The 22325-nt window shown below is 46.0% G+C and overlaps 1 protein-coding gene across 1 annotated transcript in view; it reads right to left on the bottom strand.

Moving 5' to 3' along the window:
• Positions 1–3416: 3416 nt before the first annotated feature.
• The window catches only part of LOC144129216 (putative ATP-dependent RNA helicase DDX43), a 57328-nt gene continuing 38419 nt past the window's right edge, over positions 3417–22325 (bottom strand). The window contains 6 exon segments of the mRNA XM_077663202.1: positions 3417–3495; positions 3999–4106; positions 4657–4722; positions 9927–10003; positions 10098–10148; positions 19517–19705. Of these exon segments, the coding sequence (XP_077519328.1) occupies positions 3417–3495; positions 3999–4106; positions 4657–4722; positions 9927–10003; positions 10098–10148; positions 19517–19705 (570 nt within the window).

Below are 22325 nucleotides of genomic sequence, written 5' to 3'. Positions count from 1 at the left end.
AAAATCTCTACCGCCACAAACAGATGATGTATTTTCTGCTTTTTGAGTGCAGGGCACCAGAGGAATGCAGTGAAAAAGTGTAAATGACTGAGTGGTGGCCCTTTTCTTTTGTGATAGCATGTTTTACAGTGCAGACATTCAGTACGTGCACCTTACCATTTTTCATGTTCCAAGCATGGTTGTGAAGAAAACTCTCTCTGCAGGTTGTAGTGCTACATACAAAGCCGCATTGAGCTCCTGTCTGCCGACAGAGTCCTGGTAAATAGTAGCGGTTCGTGGGATGTGAACAGCTGTAGGAGTTAAGTCATGTTGCCATGAAACGCCATGAAGTGTATCGTAAATTACTAGGCGTGTCAAGCTGCATCGCATTATTTCAAGCATAATGGTGAAATAATGGGCTTTTGGGTACTAAAGCAACATCTCATTTCAACTTCACTACCAACCACTATGCACAGAAGCAGGCCTTAATTATAGTAGTTATTTTTCTGAATACTTTTTCTTCGCCATTCATAATTTCGAACGACTCGCTTTATAGACAGTTTTTCTCGGGAATCAAAGTGTGCATATTAACGAGGCACGATTGTATACTATCGTATATACTTGTGCAATAAACCCACTCGCATATGAACACCCCTCCCCTCCACTTTTGTCCGTGAAAATTTGTTTTTAATCCATCAACTTTTGGTACCGCGTTCCTCAGTTTTCAAGCAGACCGCAGTGCAGACCTTGGCAGCTCACCAAGATGCGGCCCGGATAACATCACAGCGTGTTAATGTTTTGACGAGAGCTCCTATCAGAGATGAAGGAGCGGGGGTGGGAGGGCTGCTCAGCGAACTTGGCAGAGCGCCAAGACGTGCGGCCTTGACAGAAGCGCTGGCGGCAGTGGCTTGCTTGGCGCGCTACTGTGCACCAGCCTTAGAAAGCTGGCGAGCGCTCGAGCAATGGAGAGGAGCACAGCAGTTAAAACCGGAACCTTATAAAACATCCTCTACCTGAATTGCTGTGAAGGAAGCAAGACTTTCAGACCCCCAAGCGATTTGGTGAGCACGAGATCGGGAGCGAAAATGCTTAACCCCTCACCATAATGCATGTTTTTTTCAACATCGCGCAAACAATGCGCACCTGTCCTTGAGGGCCAGAGTTCAAAATTTTCGCTTTATCTCGCCACGATTTGCCAGCGCGGCTACGTATCACAAAATGGTCGGAACATGCTGTTTTACAGCAAACACCTTAGAACTGAACGCTTCAAAACAGTCCCGGCACGAACGCGTCTGACCGCGTGCATTTGTTGATGATGGATGGACGGACGGAAGAACGTATGTACGGGCAGGTGGCGCATGATGAAATTTCCACTCTAAAAAAAATACTTGAAACTTTTCCTACATAATGAACCCAGCCCCCAAATAGCCGCCAACTTTTCTGGAAAATAAGTGGGTTCATTGCATGAGTATATACGATAAATGTCTCACAGACATTCCCAAAGAAGAAAACATGCAAATGAAAATTTGGTGTTTATACTCTTAACTCATTAACTGCCAACCCCGAGCTGTACTTGTCATGAAAGATTGTACCAATATCCCCAATGACAGAGTCACACTCGTCCTGCCCTATGTTATGCTGTTCCCATGGCCGAAGGCAAGTTATGGTTGCCAAATGTGTTGCTTGCGATTTTCAGAACCAGAGGGAGGCAAATCTCCGCTAACAAAACACACATCGCACCTTTAAGGTGTGTTTTAAGCCTGACAACAGTCATTTCATAATGGCATCACAAATAAAAAATGCCAATGGCAGCACTGTCCGGAGAAAGAGTTGCTTTTTGGAGCAGTTCAGGCAGCAACATTACTGACGATCTAGAACTGTTTTCGACACTGACAAACTTCGTTCAAAAGCTGGAGACGTCTTCAGATGACGACAACAGCGACGCGCTGGGTAGTGCACGCTTACTAATGATGAAGCCTTGTTTCTGTTAGGACACAGCAGCTTCTATGCATTTTGCAGTGTGTTAAAGAGCATCGCATCTAATAATTACCACGCTTTTTAGTACAGTGCAACCCATTACCATGCCACGCATGAAGGGAAAGCCACCCTCAAGAGCAGCTTTCTTTTTAAGTGGGGAAGCTAGGTTGAACAGCCAACTTTTGCACCACAGAACCAATTGTGATAAAATTTTCAGGGATGGTGTACCTTCTCATTAGACTATATTCAAAATTTCAGCTCCCTAGCTTAAACAGAAAAGAAGTTATGGCTGTCATAATAAGCAGTCAGTGTGTCAGCTTAGGAAAACTGTCATTTCAAAAATAATGGAGATACACTAACTGTTTGCAATTAGATATCTTCTAGATTTGTATAGTGCAGGATAAAGCCAGCTACATGTTTTTAATACCATTTCTGTAAAAGTTCAATTTTTTTGTTGTGATTATATGTGAGACATCTCACAATATTTTGTGTTAGAAAATATTCAGCCACCTAAAAAGTACCTTACCTTGTTCCTGAGAAAATTTCAGTCGAAAAACCACCTTGAAAGCAGCATTTGGCAATGCAGTTTGGAAACGACAGTTTTCCCAATGGTTTTGTTTTTTCAAAAACTTCAAACTGAGAAAAATCAGTTCTTTCCAGTTCTGCCATAAACCGTTTCAGGCACCACTTGCCAATCCTCTTTCAAAAAATCTTTTGTGTCTAAATTGTCAATGCCAAACTTAAGAATGCCAATTAGGTTAGCAATGCAAAACACAACATAGCTACTCCTTTGGAGGCACGTATTAAATTCCATCCAGAGTAACAGTAGATAGAAATCGTAACGTTGAGACACTCGGATTTGTCAAATGAGTAATGAGTTCCGTTAGTTGATGCACGTTATAAGTTATCGCCGTAATCAATGGTCTGGAATTCACCATTCGCGTCGAGGTTGCCCCAGTGATCTGCTATTCACTCCTCCACAAGACCAATGCCACGAGCGTCCTTAAAGATACAGGAAGAGGGCAGAGTGGGTCAGCGAACACACGCGGGTTAATGACGTCCTACTAAATCCAGCCCTGCCAGAACGCGCAGTGCACAGTCAGACTGTTCAAGCACGTCTGTGTTCCCACAAAGGCAAGATGCTGCAGGAGCTAGCGGCCCTCAGAGAACGCGCATTGCACGGGCGAAATTTACTCATGAGGAGTTTTAGAATGTGAGCAATACAACTGATGCCTTCCTCCGGCATATTGGTAATAAGTTCGTGATTTTTTTTGTGAAATTTGATTTTCCGGACTGCCTGATTTTTCAGTCGTTTTCGCGGTCCCTAGAGAGTCCGAGAAATCGGTCGTCGACTAGATGTGCTTGACATGTTACAGCAATAAAACTGCTCCATCATCCTTATGAGTTGACCAAAGACAGCGCACGACACATCTGAGAATGAAAACATAAAAGGAAAGCTCTTACCCTGCTCGACCTGTGCGGCCCACTTGATGAACATATTCTTCTACGTTTCGGGGAAAATCATAATTGAATTTATGCCTGCAGTCAATATAAAGAGAGGGTTATGTCAGCCCATCAGCCACATCATAAATTTAACAATGTGGGCAACAAGAGGCTGACACAAGAGGTTATGCCAGCCGCACAGTCAAAGGCAAAGCTCTTCACTTTCAGGCCTAAGTGCAGCAAGGAATATCCTACCTGTACTAAAATTTAGTGAACGTAGTTCTGGGCTTACTGTCCACTTTTTGAAGTTTTCCTGTTCACCACTAACAAAACAAAAAACGTGCACAAGGTACGCTTGGTGCACGAGCTTTCTTTTTCTTGCTTTTATTCAAATGAGCACTTTGAATGTGCACACATAAATTCTGACGGCCATTTCTGCACACCCAATTCTGATGGGCTGCTTATCAACAATCAATAGGCTGTAGTGCAACAGTTGTATCAAAGCAGCACTCCATCTTGTGACATTTAGCAGCAAAAAAGATCTCCAAAATGAAATGACTGCATTCATGATGCTAGACTATAACGCATCGTTCACTCACGTCACATCCTTTATGTCCAACCCTCGCGCTGCAACATCCGTGGCAATCAATATCCGCACTTTCCCATCCCGGAAGTCGTGAAGTGCTTGCTCCCGGTCACACTGTTCCCTGTAAAGTCATGTGCGCACATAAAATGAATGCAAGAGCATTTTCTTGCAGCAATAACTATACCGTCACAACAAGTCAAACTGGAACAGAGACAAGCAGGCTTGTACAGGACCTTAACTTATATGCCTTCAAGCAAGAAAGCTTGGCAGCAGCTATAGTGATGCATAAATTCAGCAGTCAGGGAAATAAAGGTAACGAACCCTATTGACCATGCTCTATTTAAATGTGGCCCAGAAGAAAAGTGTATGCTTTCTTCCGACCCCGAAGAGAAAAATGGAAGTGATAAAGAAGGGAACAGAAAGGAGTGATTACTCCTTAACATCCACTGCAACACGGCCATTCAACAAAAACGACGAATCTTCAAACGTGCTAGTGCAGCGTCTAAATTGCCACACAATGGCTGACTCGCTCCAGGTGATAAATGGTGAAATGATAAGGCTGCACATGTAGCTGTGAACGGAGCACTGAGATACAATGCAGCAGAGCTCATGACAACGTTTAAAAAAATAATAATATAAAATAACTTCAAAGACTGCTGCGTGCACCTCACCTGCTCCCATGTATAGAATCACAGTTGATGCCCTCCAGTATAAAGTCACTCGACAAGTGGTCCACCCTGCACAGAAACAAGCCCAAAATAGAGTACACTCCGCAAGGCACTACTACGATTATTAAGAGAATGATGACAAATTGAACTTGAACTTTGCCTCTAGCAACAGATTTCTGCATTTTGACAAAGACACTACCTTCAATGAAAACTGAGCTTATATAAGCTAAAAAAGGCTAAGAAATAATGTGTAGATACAGTGAAACCTCTTTATAGCGAACAAGTAAAAAGATCATAAAATAGTGTGCTAAAGCCAAAAATTGTACTACGCAATTTTGTCAGAAACGAGCGCAACCACGGCGCAATTTTGTCATTGAAGGGACAACAATTCTGGTGGTCTTTACTAGAGAAACTGAGAGATGTTTTCCCAGGTTTTGGCGCCGTTTAGAAGGCGCTTGTGGCGATTGCGCAGGCCGCACGCAATAGAGTGGTAGTTATGTTGGCTTCTCCGCAAGGCACCACAAGCGCTGGTTAAGCATCAATTACAGTGGCTTCCTCGCATTACTGCAGTGTTGCGTGGAAAGCGATACGTCAAAGCAAAAGCTATCGCCGTTTTCACAACCACTGCGACAGCCGATGTGACCACACGATTTTTACTGCAAACTTACTATAACCTGCAGTGCTGCTTCCATGGCAATGTCGACAGATTCCAGAGGTGTGAACGCGTGCTGACTGCCGGACTGCAACCCTACACGCCACTCTCGGGGAGTGCGAGATAAAAGTGCAAACCTTGGCGCAAACGCTTGCTGCATCACCACCAGTCATTTTTGCAGTGCAGCAAAGCCTACCGCCTGCCAACTGAACGGGCACAGTTTGGCGCTGGGGAGTTCGATATACAGTCGATGACCAAAAATTCACCCGCCTGATTTTTCCAACATGCTTGATTATTCGGACTTTATTGCGGCACCACGATATGGCCCATAGAGCCAATTTATAAGAGTGCCCGAAACTTTGGACGCACCGCAGCTGACCGCTTGATTTTTAGGACCCCGTTCGCACTCGCCGCCAATACCCAAGCCGCCCTATAATATGTACAGTAGAATCTCACTAATTAAAATTGCAGGAAGGATCGAAAACTTGATTAAACAAAACAAAATTCAAGCCTGAAGGAGCCCCTTAACTTGCGATGCTGAAATTCTGCACGAGTCGGCAAATTGCACCCGCGTGGTTTCAAATTCGCACTGTTCTTGAATGTCTCCCGCCGCACAAACTTGAGCCATTGTCGGAGTTCACGGAACTCATCTGCGCACTCTTTCGTCCCAGATATAGAAAGAGGTAGCAGCGAAGCACGTGGCAGGCGTACGGCCTCACGGAGACTGCGAGCGCGGATGGAAATGGTGGTGCACTTCGGAAAAGGTCAGCGTACCGCGGCAAAATGCACCACAACCCAACTCTTCTATCGTAAAACAACTGGCGTTTCGATGACAGGCAAGGTGCCTCATTATACGAAAGCTACCGCAGAGTGCATATCGCCGGATACGGTGCAGATTTTGGCTCTAGTCACAAGGCCTAATGGCGAAGGCCAATGCCAACAGAGCGCTTGCTTCGGCCGTTTCTCGGTTCCTGATGTTATGCCACCTTTGTGTTCTCATTCCGGGCCCATCGCACTGCAGGCGCAGCGCAGTTCCCACAGCAGCGTGTTCGCTTTCCCATTCAGACTTTGTCCCAACCCGTGCGTTCATTGGCGACATGACATGCCAAGGGCAGCACAGTCGGGCTGAGCACATGAAAGTAATTGCCGCTCGTCGCCCGTGCACATGCACGGCAAAATATAGTCATGCGGAGCTTTAGAATGTGTGATATACAACTGACCATTTCCTCCAGCATACTGGTAATGAGTTCCGTGATTTTTTCGGTATAATTTGATTTTCTGGACTGGCCAATTTTTCGGTCATTTTCGCGGTCCCTAGAAAGTCCGAAAAATTGGTCTTCGACTGTATCCAATTCATGACCAGCCGCGTTTGATATTGAAGTAGAATTTGCATGCGTTTGTCAAAAATATTTACGAAGAGTACGATATAGCCAATAGTTCGTAACGATCTGTGTTTGTTATGTCGAGGTTTGACTGTATCACCACCACAGGGTGTTTTCACAAGTTTTCGCAGTGGCGTGACAGTTTTTTGTTTTCTGTACATGAATCACAGATTCTAGGCCACACCGCTATTCACTTCATACAGTGACCTCGTCACGAGTTCGAATTGGGCGACAGAAAAATCCTTCATTCTTAAAGTCTTTTTTCTCCGCAATGAACCTATGTCTTGCTGCTGAACAAGCATCAAGATGGACACAAAGAGCCAACAATCGGTTTCTATAAAAACAAAAATTGGATGTAGTGGTCCTCGGTGCCCCTAAAGAAGCATACTGTCACGGCTTGCTTGACGTAGTGGCCGGCAGCGAGCACAGGTGGTGATAGTGATAGCAAGACCACAAGAACACAGGAACAGGCAGTTCCTCCAGCAGCAGCGTCATCGTCTGCACGCGGCAATCGTGCTTCAACTTTCTCTTCACTACACTACCTCCCCCTATTAAGAAGCATCGTCCCGATGATAACCCGAGAGCAAAAAGACACTTGGCAGAAAACCACACAGGGGCCCAGAAATCTTGCTGGCCGGTGTAGAAGGCAGTGGGAAATGCAGGCGATTATCGTGCGTAATATGGCTTAAGCCCGACAACGTACACATTTTCAGGGTAGGGGGAACGACGAGATGAAGGTCGCATTCCTTCGGGCAGCACCTCGTAGTTCAGGTCACCGATGCGGCGCAGAACTGTATACGGGCCAAAGTAGCACTTCATGAGTTACTCGAAGACACCTCGACGGTGTACTGGCGTCCACACCCAGACCTTGTCCCCAGGGCAAAAATGGACGTCACGTCGACGGAGATTGTACCGACGAGCGTCTGTATGCTATTGGTGCTGGAGGCGGAGTCAAGCGAGTTGCCGAGCTTCCTCCGCACGCTCGCAGACTAGACGGGCATCATCGACTACGTCGACAGACTGCTCGTGTGGCAACATAGCGTCAAGCATCGTGGTGACCTGTCTGCCATGCACCAGTGGGAAGGGGACATACCTGTCATCTCCTGCACAGTGGTATTATATGCGAATGTAACGTAGGGTAGTACCTCGTTCCAACTGCGATGGGCGACATCCACATACATGGCGATCATGTCAGCCATCGTCTTGTTCAGCCTTTCCGTCAGCCCATTGGTTTGCGGGTGGTACGCCGTAGTTCGGCGGTGGCTGGTGCAGCTGAGACGGAGGATCTCCTGTGTGAGCTGTGCCAGAAACACGGCACCCCGGTCGGTGATCAAAACAGCAGGGCACCGTGACGGAGCACAGTGCACTCAATAAAAAACTGAGCTGCCTCAGCAGCCGTCGCTGTGGAAGTGCTCGGAACTCGGTGTATCTGGTTAGGTCAATGGCTATGATAATGTACCTGTTACCCGACTTCAACGTTGGACATGGGCCGAGAAAACCCATTCCGATTGCGTGGAACGGAGCATACGATGGGTCGAGCGGCTGAAGAAGTCCAGCTGGTCGTGTAGAAGGTCTTTTCCGCCTTTGGCACTCTCGACAAGTTTTTACGTACTGACGGACGTATTTAGGTAGTTGCGGCCAATACTTTTCTCGAATACGTGCAAGTGTCCGGCTGTAGCCAAGGTGACCAGCTGTAGGATCATCGTGACAAGCTTCCGCCACCTTGGCACGCAAGTCTTCTGGCACAACAAGGAGCCATGACTTCGGGCTGCTGTCGAAGTTCTGCTTGTACAATACGCCGTGTGGAATCCGGAATGTCGGCAGAATACACAGGAAAATGCAGGGCGCCACGTCTTCGTGGCCTTCCAGGTGTGCCATCAGCTGACGAATCTGAGGATCATTGTGTTGCCGAGTAGCCATATCTACCGTCTCCAATGCCCCAAGGAAAGCTGCTGTCGTCGTCATTATCACCCCCTGGCGCCGGATTCATGGGGGCTCGAGACAGTCAGCATCATTATGTTTGCGGCAGAGTTTTTAGATGATGGTGACGTCATACTCCTGTAGCCACAGGTTCCACCAAGCAAGGCGGCTTGCGGGATCCTTGAGATTGGCGAGCCAGCACAGCAAATGGTGGTCGGTAACGACGCGAAAAGGCGACCATAAAGATAGGCCGGAATTTGGTGATCGCCCAGATGACAGCGAGACACTTTTTTTTCAGTTGTCGAATAATTGCCCTCCGCCTTCGAAAGAGCTTGGCTGGCATAGGCAATAACCCGCTCGGCACCATCCTGGAATTAATTCCACAAGTACTGCCCCTAGTCCTTGGTTCCTGGCGTCCGTGTGGAGTTCAGCGTCAGCGTCTTGATCGAAATGGCCTAGTACAGGAGGCACTGCAAGGGGGTGCTTTAATTGGCGGAATGCTGCTGGCTGCTTCTCTGTCCACTCTAAGGCGACGCTATCCTTCGGACGCATACAGCAACACCACTGTGGGGACCAGCTGCTCACACTGCACAAGAAGCTGAACAGATGTCTACTATAAAATGGTACACCACACACCCATGCTATCCTGCATGTGTTGCACACATCTCACATGCCTCCTCCGAAGAGCAGCCATGCTTGCAAGGGTTCTCAATCAGAGTTCCACAGAACTGCTGGGTTCTCAAGAGCGCTTTTGGGCTCTCGAGAACCTGAACTCCTGCCCACCTCGACTGTTTCATCAAACTTCATTGCTACAGAATTGCAGCAAAACTTATTAATGCAACCAACCCACACATTGGTGAACTTTCATGAAGTTGTCAAAGATGTCCACATAGCGACTGAGTGTGAGGAGGATAGGAATAGAAGAGAAAGCGGATGTTACGTGTGAAATGTCATTTTCTTTTACTTAGAGTTCTTCACCACATATGTAGCTCAGCGTAACAGCTATGTCAGTGTTCTCACACTGAGGAGCACACTACAAGCATTTGTCTGTTTTTGGCTAATTCACTGTTCATTCAGTTTCGGTATTTTTTGAGGGACCAAGCATTAGTGTGCTTTTTATTTTTTGCCTGAATGTTAGGAAATATGAGATGGAAGCCTCCTCCTGAGCACCTTTTGGCAACCATTACAGTTACTCAGGCAGAAAAAAAAATTTCGCACTCCTGGTCAAAAAGCAACACCAGCAAATTAATGGTGCAATCTGACGGATACGTTCCAAGTTCACAAGGACAGGCAGAAAGGACAGTGGGCATTGCATTTACATGGCCTTTCTATCCACAAACACAATCACCTTGTTCTCTGGCGGCATGCTGTCCAGGAAGCCTTTAAGTTGCAAGAAGCAGAAAAAAAATGTCATTCAGTAAAATTACGTTCCTAGCAAGAAGCCAAGCAAAATACATGCAGCAAAAAGCACGCCACTTTACCTGCTCCCGCTTTTTTGTCTCGTCACAGATGATGATTGTTCGCATCACAGTGTGCACTGCCTGGAAAAAAAAACTACAAGTCAGTACAAAGCAGCACACATCCAAGAGCACAAAAAAGCATGCCAGTGTTATGTACCACACTACCATTGTGGAAAGCTTTAATACCCTCTAGCCACCTTAATGCAGTTTTCCTTCTATATTCCACCATACACAATGAATGGCAACCATGCTGCATCCACAAGCTGCGAGCACCCAAGAGTACCATTGTTTCTTGCCCCCATGGTCCTTACGTGCACTTATGTGCACCATTCTTCAAGAGACACTGAGTACATATTAAGGCATCCTGCATCGCTAGATTATCGCATTTTGACGAACAAGTGGCTACTGTCCTTGTAAACAGAGCTTTCATAAGCTAAGAAAGACCCCAAATTGAAATACTATCACCACCCACTGGCTCCTTTCAGAAGCAAATTCTGGTGACATCAAAACTTCCTGCACAGCTCAGGATGGGCTGCACACCCCTGTCCCCTTTTAAGTAGCATGGTCACAGTTGTTTTCGGTCTTGACAGCACAAGTTTCAACTGAGTGGCACGGGAAAAAAATGCAAAGGCAATTACCTCGGCAGTAAATGACAGTTGGCTGCCAAACAAACGTCAAGACAGCCAAAAAGTGACAAGCAATCAATTTACACTGGGAACAAGAACTGTATCCAGTCTATCTCGGTGTCCCCCCCACAAGGAACACCCATGAACACTGTCCACCATTAAGTAGCCTGTACTATCTGAATAAAACTCTGTAAGCAGCACAAGTGTTCAGGGCTGTTTGAGCGAGTTCCTGCTTGACTCAGTTTTACAACGTAAACATAGCAGAGGGTAGCAGAGTAAGGAGGGAAGATGACACTGGGAAAGTTGATAGGGAGAGCTGGCATTGGGCGCAATGATAATGATGGTGAGTGAGCTACTAATGTTTTATACGGCAATGTAAAAAGTACAGTCCCATTAAAACTATTCACTCCCCTCATCTCACAGAATGACAGGGAGACTTGCATAGCTGTGCCAGGCAAGTATTGCACATGCTCATATAAGGCAGACATTTATTTTTTGCAATTCTCACTGGGCACAGCCCTTAGACAAAGCAGACACATTTTTGTTAATATTCTCCTACAGCTCCAATTACACACTGCTCATTACACACCCCTTAGAGAGAAAACACATCATAAGTCCTGATTACAGGCATGAAATTACGCACTCTGCATATTGCACTGACCGGCATGAAATGTCCACAATGAAAGAGGCTGGTGGAGCACTACACTGTCGGAAGTCAAATCATTCAAAGTTATTTTGAGTGAAAATTAAGTCGGAGACATACACATATATAACAACTAAAATTCCTTGGACTAGGATTATAATAACCAAGCAATGATAGTTTGGCCAACAATGTGGCCTGTCAGTATGAGGCAGCTCTCACTTGGCCTTCTATTACGCTCACTTTACTGTCAAAGGCATAGCAGAAGTCAATCATGCCTCCATTTCAATGCAAGTGACAGTAAACTGGCAACAGGATTAGACATCTTATTATAAGTGGTCACTAGATTGAAAGCATCTTCCTCTGTGGTTCTGATGCAAAGCACGCTGGGCGTTGAAACATTGTGCAAGTGGCATTTTGTTGCAGGGAAATGCACTGCTAGTACAGTGAAAGCTCGTTAATTTGAACCTCGATAATCTTAATTTTCGGATAATCCAAACTACTCTACTTGATCCGGCCAAGCTTCATACAGATCTGTGTATAAAAAAGCCCGTTAATTCGAAAGCGAGTCGGTTCCGCTACGGATAATTTGAATTACGCGCCGCCCCGTCTGGGCGGCTTGGCACACAGCACGTGGCCAAAAAAAGCGCCTCCATGTACTTAGAGGCTGCGCTCGTGCTAAACGGGGACAGATGATGGAACCAGAGAAAACCGTGGAAGAGTGGGCAAAGATTAAATGGCGCCATCACCGGCGCGGTGGCCAGCGGCGAGGTAGGGTACGTGTTGGCGAACGCGGTGGTAGTTGCCTACCCTCATTTCCACGTAGCCTCCGAAACCCAGAACTACCGTATTTACTCGCCTAATGAACCCGCCCCCCACTTTGGTTGGCCAGAATTTACATTTTTTGTTTCCCAGCCTAGCGAGTTCCTCAGTTTTCGCTGCCGTCCGCAGCGCAGACCTTGGCAGCGCGCCAAGATGCTGCCCGCCGCCAACAACACCACTTCTTTGTTTATCTTTTGAGGAGAGCTCCAACCAAGGGGCAGGGGGAAGCAAGGGGGCGGGGGGGGGGCCAGTGCGTGCAGTGCGGATCTGATGATGATGATGATGCTAGGTTTTTAATGGCGCAAGGGCAACTGGGGCCAAAGAGCGCCAAACACAAGGTTTATGGTCGACTCGGGCTAAAAGGTGTGCAGACGGTAAGGTTAAAGCCAGGTGTATAGGGCCTAAGAGTACTGAGTATGTGCATAGTTATAGTTGGAAGAGGGTGTTTAAATATCTGGTGGAATGGCTTAAAGTGATGTAGCGCTTAAAACTTGTTTTAAAAGGAGTTATATATGAAATACGAAGCCAGATAGCCTCAACCATAGTCCTTGAATGAGCAAGGAGGGCGAGGCGTCTTCTGGCAGTTATGGGTAAGCTCAGCACTCTCCTCAGCAATGAGGAGGTGCTGAGATTACTTTGAGTATGAAATCCCTCGTAAAAAACCTACATCAGCTAAAAATTTAAAAACCCTATCCAATGAGAACATGCGGTGATCACCTAAAAATAATGAAGGGTGCATTGGTACTTTAAATGTGTACAGTTCAGGGAAGTGATGTCGTCTTTGTGTATCCAGTCTGGGGCATGTGATTAATGTGTGGACAACCGAGATGTGGGCTCCACATCTCGTACATTGCGGTGCCGGAGTATCCTGTAGATGATGTGAGTGTGTGGTGAATGTATGTCCTAACCTCAGTCTGCAGAGAGCAACTTCTTTGAATCTATTTTGTTTTTCTGTGGCATACCTCCCAATCCGTGTTTTATTGTGTGCAGTTTGTTGTCTGTTTCCTCGTCCCAATCCTGCTGCCACTCTTTGCGAAGTGCAGTCCTAATATATGGCCTGAGGTCCTGGTACGGGAGTTCTTTTATATCTATACTACTCAGTTCGGCACCTGATGCTGCAAGCCTATCAGCTTCTTCATTTCCGTTTATTCCACAGTGACCTGTTACCCAGCATACTGTAAATTTGAGGTTAAATGTGCATGCAGACTTAAAGCATTTCAAGAGGGAATTCATTACAGGGTTTTTACAGGGTTTTCCAGAAGACAGGGCTATAATCACACTTAAAGGATCTGAGTATATAACAGAGCTTGGGATTTTCTTTTCCAGGATGAATCTAACAGGTAACAGAATACCATGACATTCCGCAGTAAATATGCTTGTGTGTCTATTCATGGTTTCTGTTTCAGAGAACTGACTATTGTAAGCTGCACATGAAACTGAGGATGTCTTTGAGGCATCAGTGTAAAACTCTGTGCACTGATATTTTGCTTGTAGGGATAAGAAATGCTGTTTTATGGCAATTGGTGACCTATTCTTACCAACCTCACGAAAAGATGTGTCGCAGTCAACTGGATACACCTGCCAGGGAGCAATTGTGTCTTTAGTAGAAGTTACTAGAATGTTGGACACTGGTATGTTCATGTCTTGGACAAGTGTGGCGACTCTAATGGGTAAAGGTGGGGTTTCAGACGGCCGGTTTGCAAACAGCAGTGTACTGGTTGGGTTTCGCAACAGCGCGTTGCATGGATGGTCAGCATGAGATAATGTCTTAGTAGCATACGTTATAGTTGTGTATTTCCTTCGTCGTTCAAGTGACCATCGGTCCGCCTCAACGTACAAGCTGGCAATTGGGCTTGTACGGAAAGCACCAGTAGCCAACCGCAGACCCAGGTGGTACACAGCATCGAGCATTTTTAAGGTGCTTTTTCGTGCTGACCCGTACACTACTGAGCCGTAGTCTATACGTGACAGAATTACACTATTCAGAAGATTCAGCAGACAGTCTCGATCTGTACCCCAGGACTGGTAGGACAGAATTTTTAAAAGGTTCATTGATTTAATGCATTTAAGTCTAAGGTGTTTAATGTGTTTGATGAATGTAAGTTTTTCGTCGACTATGACACCAAGAAATTTGTGCTCTCTTTGGACAGCAATACTCTGCCCATTAAGTGTGATGTCGGGTTCAGGCCTAATACCACGTTTTTTTTGTGAAGAGTACGCTTACAGTCTTTGATGAATTGAGTTTAAATCCGTTTTCGTCTACCCACTTTGCTACTTTGTTTACTCCTAGTTGTATTTGCCGCTCACAGATGGACAAATTACATGACTTGTAACTTATTTGTATATCGTCGACATAAACGGAGTAGGATATAGATCTAGGCAGGACGCTCTTTAATGAATTCATTTTCACTATAAAAAGAGTGCAGCTGAGAACGCCGCCTTGAGGGACACCATTCTCTTGTATAAACAGCTTGGATATCGAATTCCCTGCACGGACCTTGAATGTTCGTTCAGACAGATAACTTTGAATGGTGTACAGCATATTTCCCGAGATCCCAAAGGCGAACAGGTCACGGATGATACCATAACGCCATGTGGTATCGTAAGCTTTCTCTAAATCAAAGAAAACAGATAAACAGTGCTGCTTATGCACAAAGGCATCCCTTACGTAGGACTCGAAGGCAACGAGCTGGTCAGTGGTTGATTGGTTAGCTCTAAATCCAGCTTGGTGCTGGTCAAGAAGGCCATTGATTTCAAGAAAATGCACAAGGCGACGATGGACCATTTTTTCAAAGAGCTTACATAAACAGCTGGTTAGGGCAATTGGCCGATAACTGGCAGCAAGTGTGGCTCCTTTGCCTTGCTTTAATACCGGAATAATAATTGCTTCTTTCCAGACTTTTGGAAGGTGTCCAGCAGCCCATATCTTATTAAACAGGCACAGGATAGTTTCAAGGGTTTGTTCATGCAGGTGCCTAAGCATACCATATGTAACCCTGTCAGGACCTGCTGCTGTTGAGTTTCCACAAGTGCCTAAGGCCCCTTTCAGCTCTTGTAAAGTGAATGGGCTATTGTATCCTTCTACTGATGGCCTTTTATTATTGTGAATAGGTTTGCGCTCCTCAGCTAGCTTGTATCTCAAGAAGGAATCTGTATAATGTGCTGAGCTACAAGTGTATTCAAAATGTTTGCCTAGTGTATCTGCTTGGTGCTCCAATGTATCACCAGCAGTGCTAACAAGAGGAATTGGATGTGAACTATGCCCTTTAAGTGCTTTTAGTCTACTATACACTTTATGTGTATCTGTGTAAGAATTTACAGAAGAGAGAAATGATTGCCAGCTTTCCCGTTTGGATATATGCCGAGTATGCCTGCCATTTGCTTTAGCTCGCTTGAAGTTGACTAAGTTGTCAGCCGTAGGATAACGGCGGAATTTTGACCATGCATTATTTTGGTCATGACGAGCTTTCTTGCACTGTGCATTCCACCATGGCTTTCGTTTGTTGCGTATTTTTCCTGATGTCTGTGGAATGGATTTCTGTGCAGCATCTATAATATGCAATGTGACCAAGGATTGGGGCTCATCTATGCCCATGTTCGTTATTGATGAACAGGGCAGTGTTGAGAGTTCCCGGAACAGCTTCCAGTTAGCAATCTGTTCTTTAAACCTTATAGGATTATCTACCCTCGGATTTATATTTCCCATGTATTTTAAAGAAATGGCGAAGTGGTCACTTCCATAGAGGTTATTAATAACAGCCCACTCAGTAGCTGCCAAGAGCAATGGCGAGCCAATAGCAAGGTCTATCGCCGTATATGAGCTGTGTGTTGCATTAAAATGTGTTGGTTCTTTTCTATTGAATAAACATGAACCAGATGATAACAGGAATTTTTCAATTAGCCTGCCTCGAGAATCGGTTCTATTACCTCCCTATAATGGATGGTGTGCGTTAAAGTCTAAAACCAACACGAACGGCTCGGGTAGATGGTCAATGAGTTTTTCGAGTTCATCAATTGACAGGCGATGATCTGGTGGGATATATAAAGAGCATATGGTTATTACTCTGCCGAAAGTTAGGGCTCGTATTGCCACTGCCTATAAATCAGTAGCAAGTGGAAGACATTGGGAAGGAATTGAATTCTCGGCCACTATAGCGACGCCACCTGATGAGTGGGCACTGCCTTGCCTGTCCTTCCTGTATACTACATATTTTTTTTAGAAAGTTTGCATGTGCTGGGTTTAAGTGTGTTTCTTGAAGGCAAAGTGTGTTTGGATGATATTGCGCGAGTATTTCATATATGTCATCCAGGTTCTTAAGAAGACCTCTGCAGTTCCAGTAAATAATGTTCTCGACAGCCACATTTCTTAGCGAGAAAGCGAAGGCTATTGGGGTGTTATTTAGGTGTCGCCAACTTTACAGGCGGCTTCACTGGAATATGTCTTTTTGTTTTGAGGCGGTCCAGAGAGTTCCGCCTCTTTTTGGGGGACTCCCTCATCGCCTCCGGCACTGAGGATCCCGGTGCCACCTCCATTGCTTCCGCTGGAGATGCGGAAGCAGACGTGCATTTTTCAAGATGGAAAGACTCCCCCTCACTTGTCTGTGTTTTTCCAGAGGTCTGCGAGAAGTTGACCTTCGGAACATCAAAGTTTAGTGCAGCCTGAGGCTGCTTGGTGAGGGGCCGAAGTGGGCCTGCATCAGCGATGCTGTATTGCGTGCCCACCGTGACTAGACGCCGCCCGGCCCCCCGGCGCGCTGCGTCAGCGTATGATTTTCTGGAGAGAAGCGAGAGCTTCTTCCGGGCTTCAGGGAATGTGATATTTTCAGTTACTTTCAGTTGGATGATTTTTTTCTCGTTTTGAAATGTCTCACACGTCCGCCAGTACGCGGCGTGTGGCCCGTGGCAATTTGGACACTCTACTTGAGCGGCACTGCAGTTTACTGTTGGGTGCTCATGGTCACCGCACTTCGCACATGTGAGTTTTCCCCGGCACGTTTTTGATCCATGTCCGTACTTTTGACAAATAAGACATCTTCTCGGGTTTGGAATGTATGCGCGGACTTTGCAGTGGATGAATTCTGCTTTGACAGCATCTGGTAGACGGGTACGTTCAAAAGTTAACACGATGTGGGGTGTTACCACCTCTTCGTCGTTACGCCTTATTGTGATGCGACGAAGGGCAATGACACCTTGATCTCGGAAGCCTGCAAGGAGGTCTGAGTCTGTTTCACGGATTAGGTCGCGTTCGGATATAACACCTTGTACAGTGTTCAGGCTGCGGTGGGGAGAGATGGTTACCAAGAGGTGAGCAAACTGTTTTTGCTTGAGTAGAGTGTCCGAGTGGTCTTTCTGTGACACTTCGACAAGAAGGTCACCGGATGTGAGTTTTTTTGCATTGTAGTTTTTGCCTATCATTTTTTCCAGAGTCCTAGCAATGAGAAAAACAGATATGGCAGCAATTATTTCAGTTTCTACAAGCGAGTGGACAATCAGGAAGCGAGGAAAATGTTGAGAGTTGGGTCGAGTTCTGGCAGTGCTTTCGTCGGTGCGGTTCCTTTTCAGGGACCGATCAGGTTTTTTAGGGGAAGAATTACTCATGCGCTGTGTACATAATGACGGTTCCTGAATGTCGCCTGTGGTTCACCGTCTTATTCACAGGAAGGTCCCGGAGCCCCCCGCCTGGTAAACAGACGGGGAGCCCTTCGGCCGGAGCTTGACCATTGCCCCGACCGCCACCGTTCATGGTTTCTGCCCTTCACCTTGAAACCTATCGCCACGGTGCGGATGACAGCTTCGGTACCGGAGCTAGGGTCCGTGGTGGCGCCAAGCACCATCACCTTGAGACTCAAAGTGCGCTTGCGGGGCAGTGCGGACCTTGGCAGCGCGGCAAACCGCTGCCGCTGCCGATAACATCATTTGTTTTTTATATATTTATTCTGAGGTAAGCGCCTGCAAAAGAGTTCGGGGGGGGGGGGGTCACGGTGCGCTCGGCGAACTTGACAGAGCGCCAAGACGTTGTGCACTCTCAGCTAAAGCTTGAACATTCACATTAGGTCACTGTCCTGTTTTCAACCTCGCATTAAGAACGCGCGCCTGACCTTCAGGGCCGGCGTTCAGCGCATTTGTGTTATCTCGCCGGCCGCTAGCACAACACTGCCGGATCTAGCTCGTCAAACTGAACGATGCTAAACACTAGCGGCACGAACGCATCTTGACCGCGTGCGTTTGTTGATGACGGAAGGACGAATGGAGATGTATGAAACCTCGACCCTTCCAAAAAAAATCTGTTGGAAACTTTTTCATCCCGCGTAATGAACACTCTCCCCACACTCATGTCAACTTTTCTGGAAAAAAAAGTGGGTCCATTACGCGAGTAAATGCGGTAAATTCTCGTTATTTAGAGGCCTGTTAATTTGGAAATACGGATAAGTACTGTCGGCGTGGCCCCAGCCAATGCCCATGAAAGGCTATGACTTCGAACGGGCGCTACAAATTACGTGCGAAAAACTTTTTTTTTCCTTTGCGAGTGTCGTCCATCCTTCCACCCATCAGTCGCCGCCAAAGGAACCACACGTTAAACCACGATCATGACGCCGGCTTTTGGCATCGTTCGCTGCAAAAGGCCCTTGCTGCTATCGCGCGTTCCAATGATTGAGTGGCAGTAGACGGTGTCCGCCCCAATCACCCATGGCACGATAAGGCGAACTTGGTGAAAACGAGGCTTGCACAACCGGACAAGCGCTGGCACTCTGCCAAGTTTGCTCCGCGCTATTATAGAGCTAACGTCAAAAGGTCGCTGCACAGCATCTTGGCGCAATGCCAAGAAATGCGTTGTGGACTGTGAGGGTGCAAAACGGAGGGAAGCATTAACGACTGACCCTTTTTTTTTCTTTCAACTTCATGGGCAAAAATCGGGGGTGGGTGGGTTCATTATGCGAGTGGGTTCGTTACGCGAGTAAATACAGTACATATACCGTAATGCAAACGGTTCTTGTCAGCTTTTTCGAGGCAATTCGATAATTCGAACATCGGATAATTCGAACTTTTTTCCTGGTCCTGTGAAGTTCCAATTAACGAGATTTTACTGTATAGATGCACCCCGCCTAGGCCTTTGCAAAAAAGGGAATAGTTGGGAATGGAGAAAATAATGTTTTCTCCTTTCTGGTGTGAACATCTAGAGCCTACAAGACAAGCAAACAAAATAGCGACAGGTGCCATGTGGGCAAAATGGTACAGATTTGAAACGCAATTCTCTTGACCGACTGTTCTTCTAAAATTACCAGCTATCAGGTTTGGTGGCACAACCCCTTCCACAAGTATAGATTGTACAATTGCATATGATGGCTGCTGTGATAACTTACCGCCAGGTCGAGGGAGCCAATAAAAACCTGGAAGGGGTTGGTCGTGTACTGCTGGCCAAGCCTGCGCACGCCCTCAGGCCAGGTGGCACTGGTCATGACTGTCTGCCGGCCAGGCCGGATGTCCAGTAGAACTTTCTTAATCTGCGGCTCAAATCCCATGTCAAGAGTGCTTTCCGCTTCATCCAGAACCTGGCAAGCAGCATCACACACATGCAAATAAAGACATCAGTGGCAGGAAGGACGCTATGTGAGTACAACTATGTATGTACGTAGTTTTATGTATTACAAATATTTGCAGTGGTCGCTCATGAGCAGTGCTACAGTAGTGAACCAATTCTTCAGACTTTAATCATTCCAATTTTCACGATGTATAGGACTTTACCGAGGAATTATAAGGCACCTCATGGAGGTACAGTAGCCAACAAATTCATCGGACTCCATTAATTAACTCGGATCAGCACAATATTTCTGCCTTTAAAAAGGAACTGTTAGAGAAAAATCATAGGAATGTATACATATTCGCAACTGATATTTTGGACTCTGTGGAGTGCAACTGATATTTTGGACTCTGTGGAGTCCAAAGTCTGATTTTTTGGACCCTAATAGATACCAGCAATGCTGTGGAGATCCTTTTTTTCATCAGAAAGTTCATTTTAGACCAAACATAAGACATGAGCGGGCACCACATCATGAACAACCGGCCCTTCGCTGTCGTGAAAAATGCAATCTTGGATTTAAATGGAGGCAAACAGATGGAATGGCTTAGATAGGTTTGGCTATTTGCTCATCAATGTTTCGAGTTAACAGCATGCTCATTGTTGCTATCAGGGTGGCCTTCAAACAAAAGCACACAATCATGGGCCAGCAGCAGCTTCGACAAAGCCACACATGGTACGGGGCAGATCGGGTGACGTGGGGGTAAGGTGCGCCTGGAGGCGTTCGCTTCATCTCGCTTGTTACAGAACATTCCCTCTATCAGTATTCACGAGCATAGTTGGCACGGGAAGCATGCTGTTCTCAATTCATACGGTGTGCGCCTCGCAGCGCTTTCACAGCATGACCTGCGGCCGCGTCGCAGTGCGGCATTAATGGTGCGAGGTGGTGTGGGCCTGACGAAAGCTTTACTCTAGCTTGAACAAAATCTTTTAAAGTTCTCACCAAGAAAGCTACAGCCAAAACTCATGCCATTACTTTTTGTTTGCGCAGTAGAACCTCACCAATTTAAACCTGCTGGGTATTGAAACCATGACAAAACATATCTAAGTTAAAATTCAAAGGACTCTTTCGTTACCACGGGAAAAAGGACTGTTTCTCATAGGTCTCCGAAAAACATTTCTTCTAGAAAAAGTGTAATAGGTAACAATATACAAAATGCACAACAGTGATTGGAATGGAAAGCGCTTTCTAATCAAAATTATTTCAACAGAAATACTTGTTTTAAATATTGTGAAGAAAAAGACAAACATTACAAAAAATAAAGCAGAACAAAAAATTTGTATGTACATGATAATTACACCACAAAATAATTTATTTTAAACATTCTAGCAATTACAAAGTGATTGAAATTCTTTTTATAACTTGGCACTAAAATTTAAAAGTTCTCAAATAGTTTTCGAGCTAGACATTTTTTCTTTAGTCATTGAAAAGGCTGATTTCAGTGTGTTCTTTATATGATTTTTGCAGTCTGTCAAAAAACAATTGGAGGTACAGTAGGATATCGGTGATTCGAACCAGATTGATTCGAATTTGCGAAATTCTCCGGCCAGAGTGCATTGTGTACAATGTGCGGAAATTTTGGATGTTCCAAACTCTCTCCCTCACCTCTCGCCTCGAGCACTAAGCGCTGCCCGCACATTGCCGAAGTCGCGACCGCTAATCGCATGGTACGCACTGTGCACATTGAGCAGCGGTGCACGGCCCGCATATTGCCAGTCACGATCGCTAATCGTGCGGCTCGCACATCGCCAATGTCACAATCGCTAATCGCATCGTCTGCACATCACCAGAGTCGTTATTGCTAATCGCGGCACGCACTGTGCGCAGTAAGCGGCGGCCGCAGCCCCACACATCGCCAAAGTCGCGATCGCTGATCGTGCAGTATGCACCGCGAGTAGCGAGCTGTGGCTGCACAGCAGTGACTAAATCCAGTCAGCCGTAAACAGATCTGTGCGAATGCATTTTTCATGCTTCTGCATACGAATTTTGTTCATTTCGATGATACAAAATTTCAGATGATACAAATTTTTTGTGTCAAAATAAAAGCTTGATAAGCGTGCTCTTTAAAAATACATATTGCAACTAATCATTTAAAAAAACGAGAAAAATGATACAAACACAATTATTATACAAATATAACTAACAGGCCAAACATCTGGGCTCCATTTGTGCGGTTTTAGTGTCCGAACCAAAATCCCATCGCCAGAAGCCCTGATACTCGATGCATAAAAAATATCTGCTGCCGATGCAGTAGAATCACATGCAGTGGGGTTTTTGCGAGCGCACACCGTCCCCGCGCTCGACGCCATGTTCGGAGTGGCCTACGCCGTAGCCTCTGCTTCAAGGACATTGCAAAAATTCGCTCGCACAAGCGTAACAGAAACCGAAAGCGAAACTAACAGGCCAACGTTCCGAGGTCTCTTTTTGCTGTTTTGAGTGCCTGAACGAGAATCTCACGATGTGATATCATCGTTAGAGACCCTGCTATTCAATGCACTGAAAATATATGCTGCCGATGCAGTAGAATCGCGTGCATTGGGGTTTTTGCGAGCGCGCACTATCGCCGCACTGGTAGCACCCTACGCAGTAGCCT

The sequence above is a fragment of the Amblyomma americanum genome, chromosome 1 (genome assembly GCF_052857255.1).
Source record: "Amblyomma americanum isolate KBUSLIRL-KWMA chromosome 1, ASM5285725v1, whole genome shotgun sequence".
Taxonomy (NCBI): domain Eukaryota; kingdom Metazoa; phylum Arthropoda; class Arachnida; order Ixodida; family Ixodidae; genus Amblyomma; species Amblyomma americanum.
The sequence above is the reverse complement of the archived record's forward strand: the minus strand, read 5'-3'. Positions and strand labels throughout refer to the sequence as shown.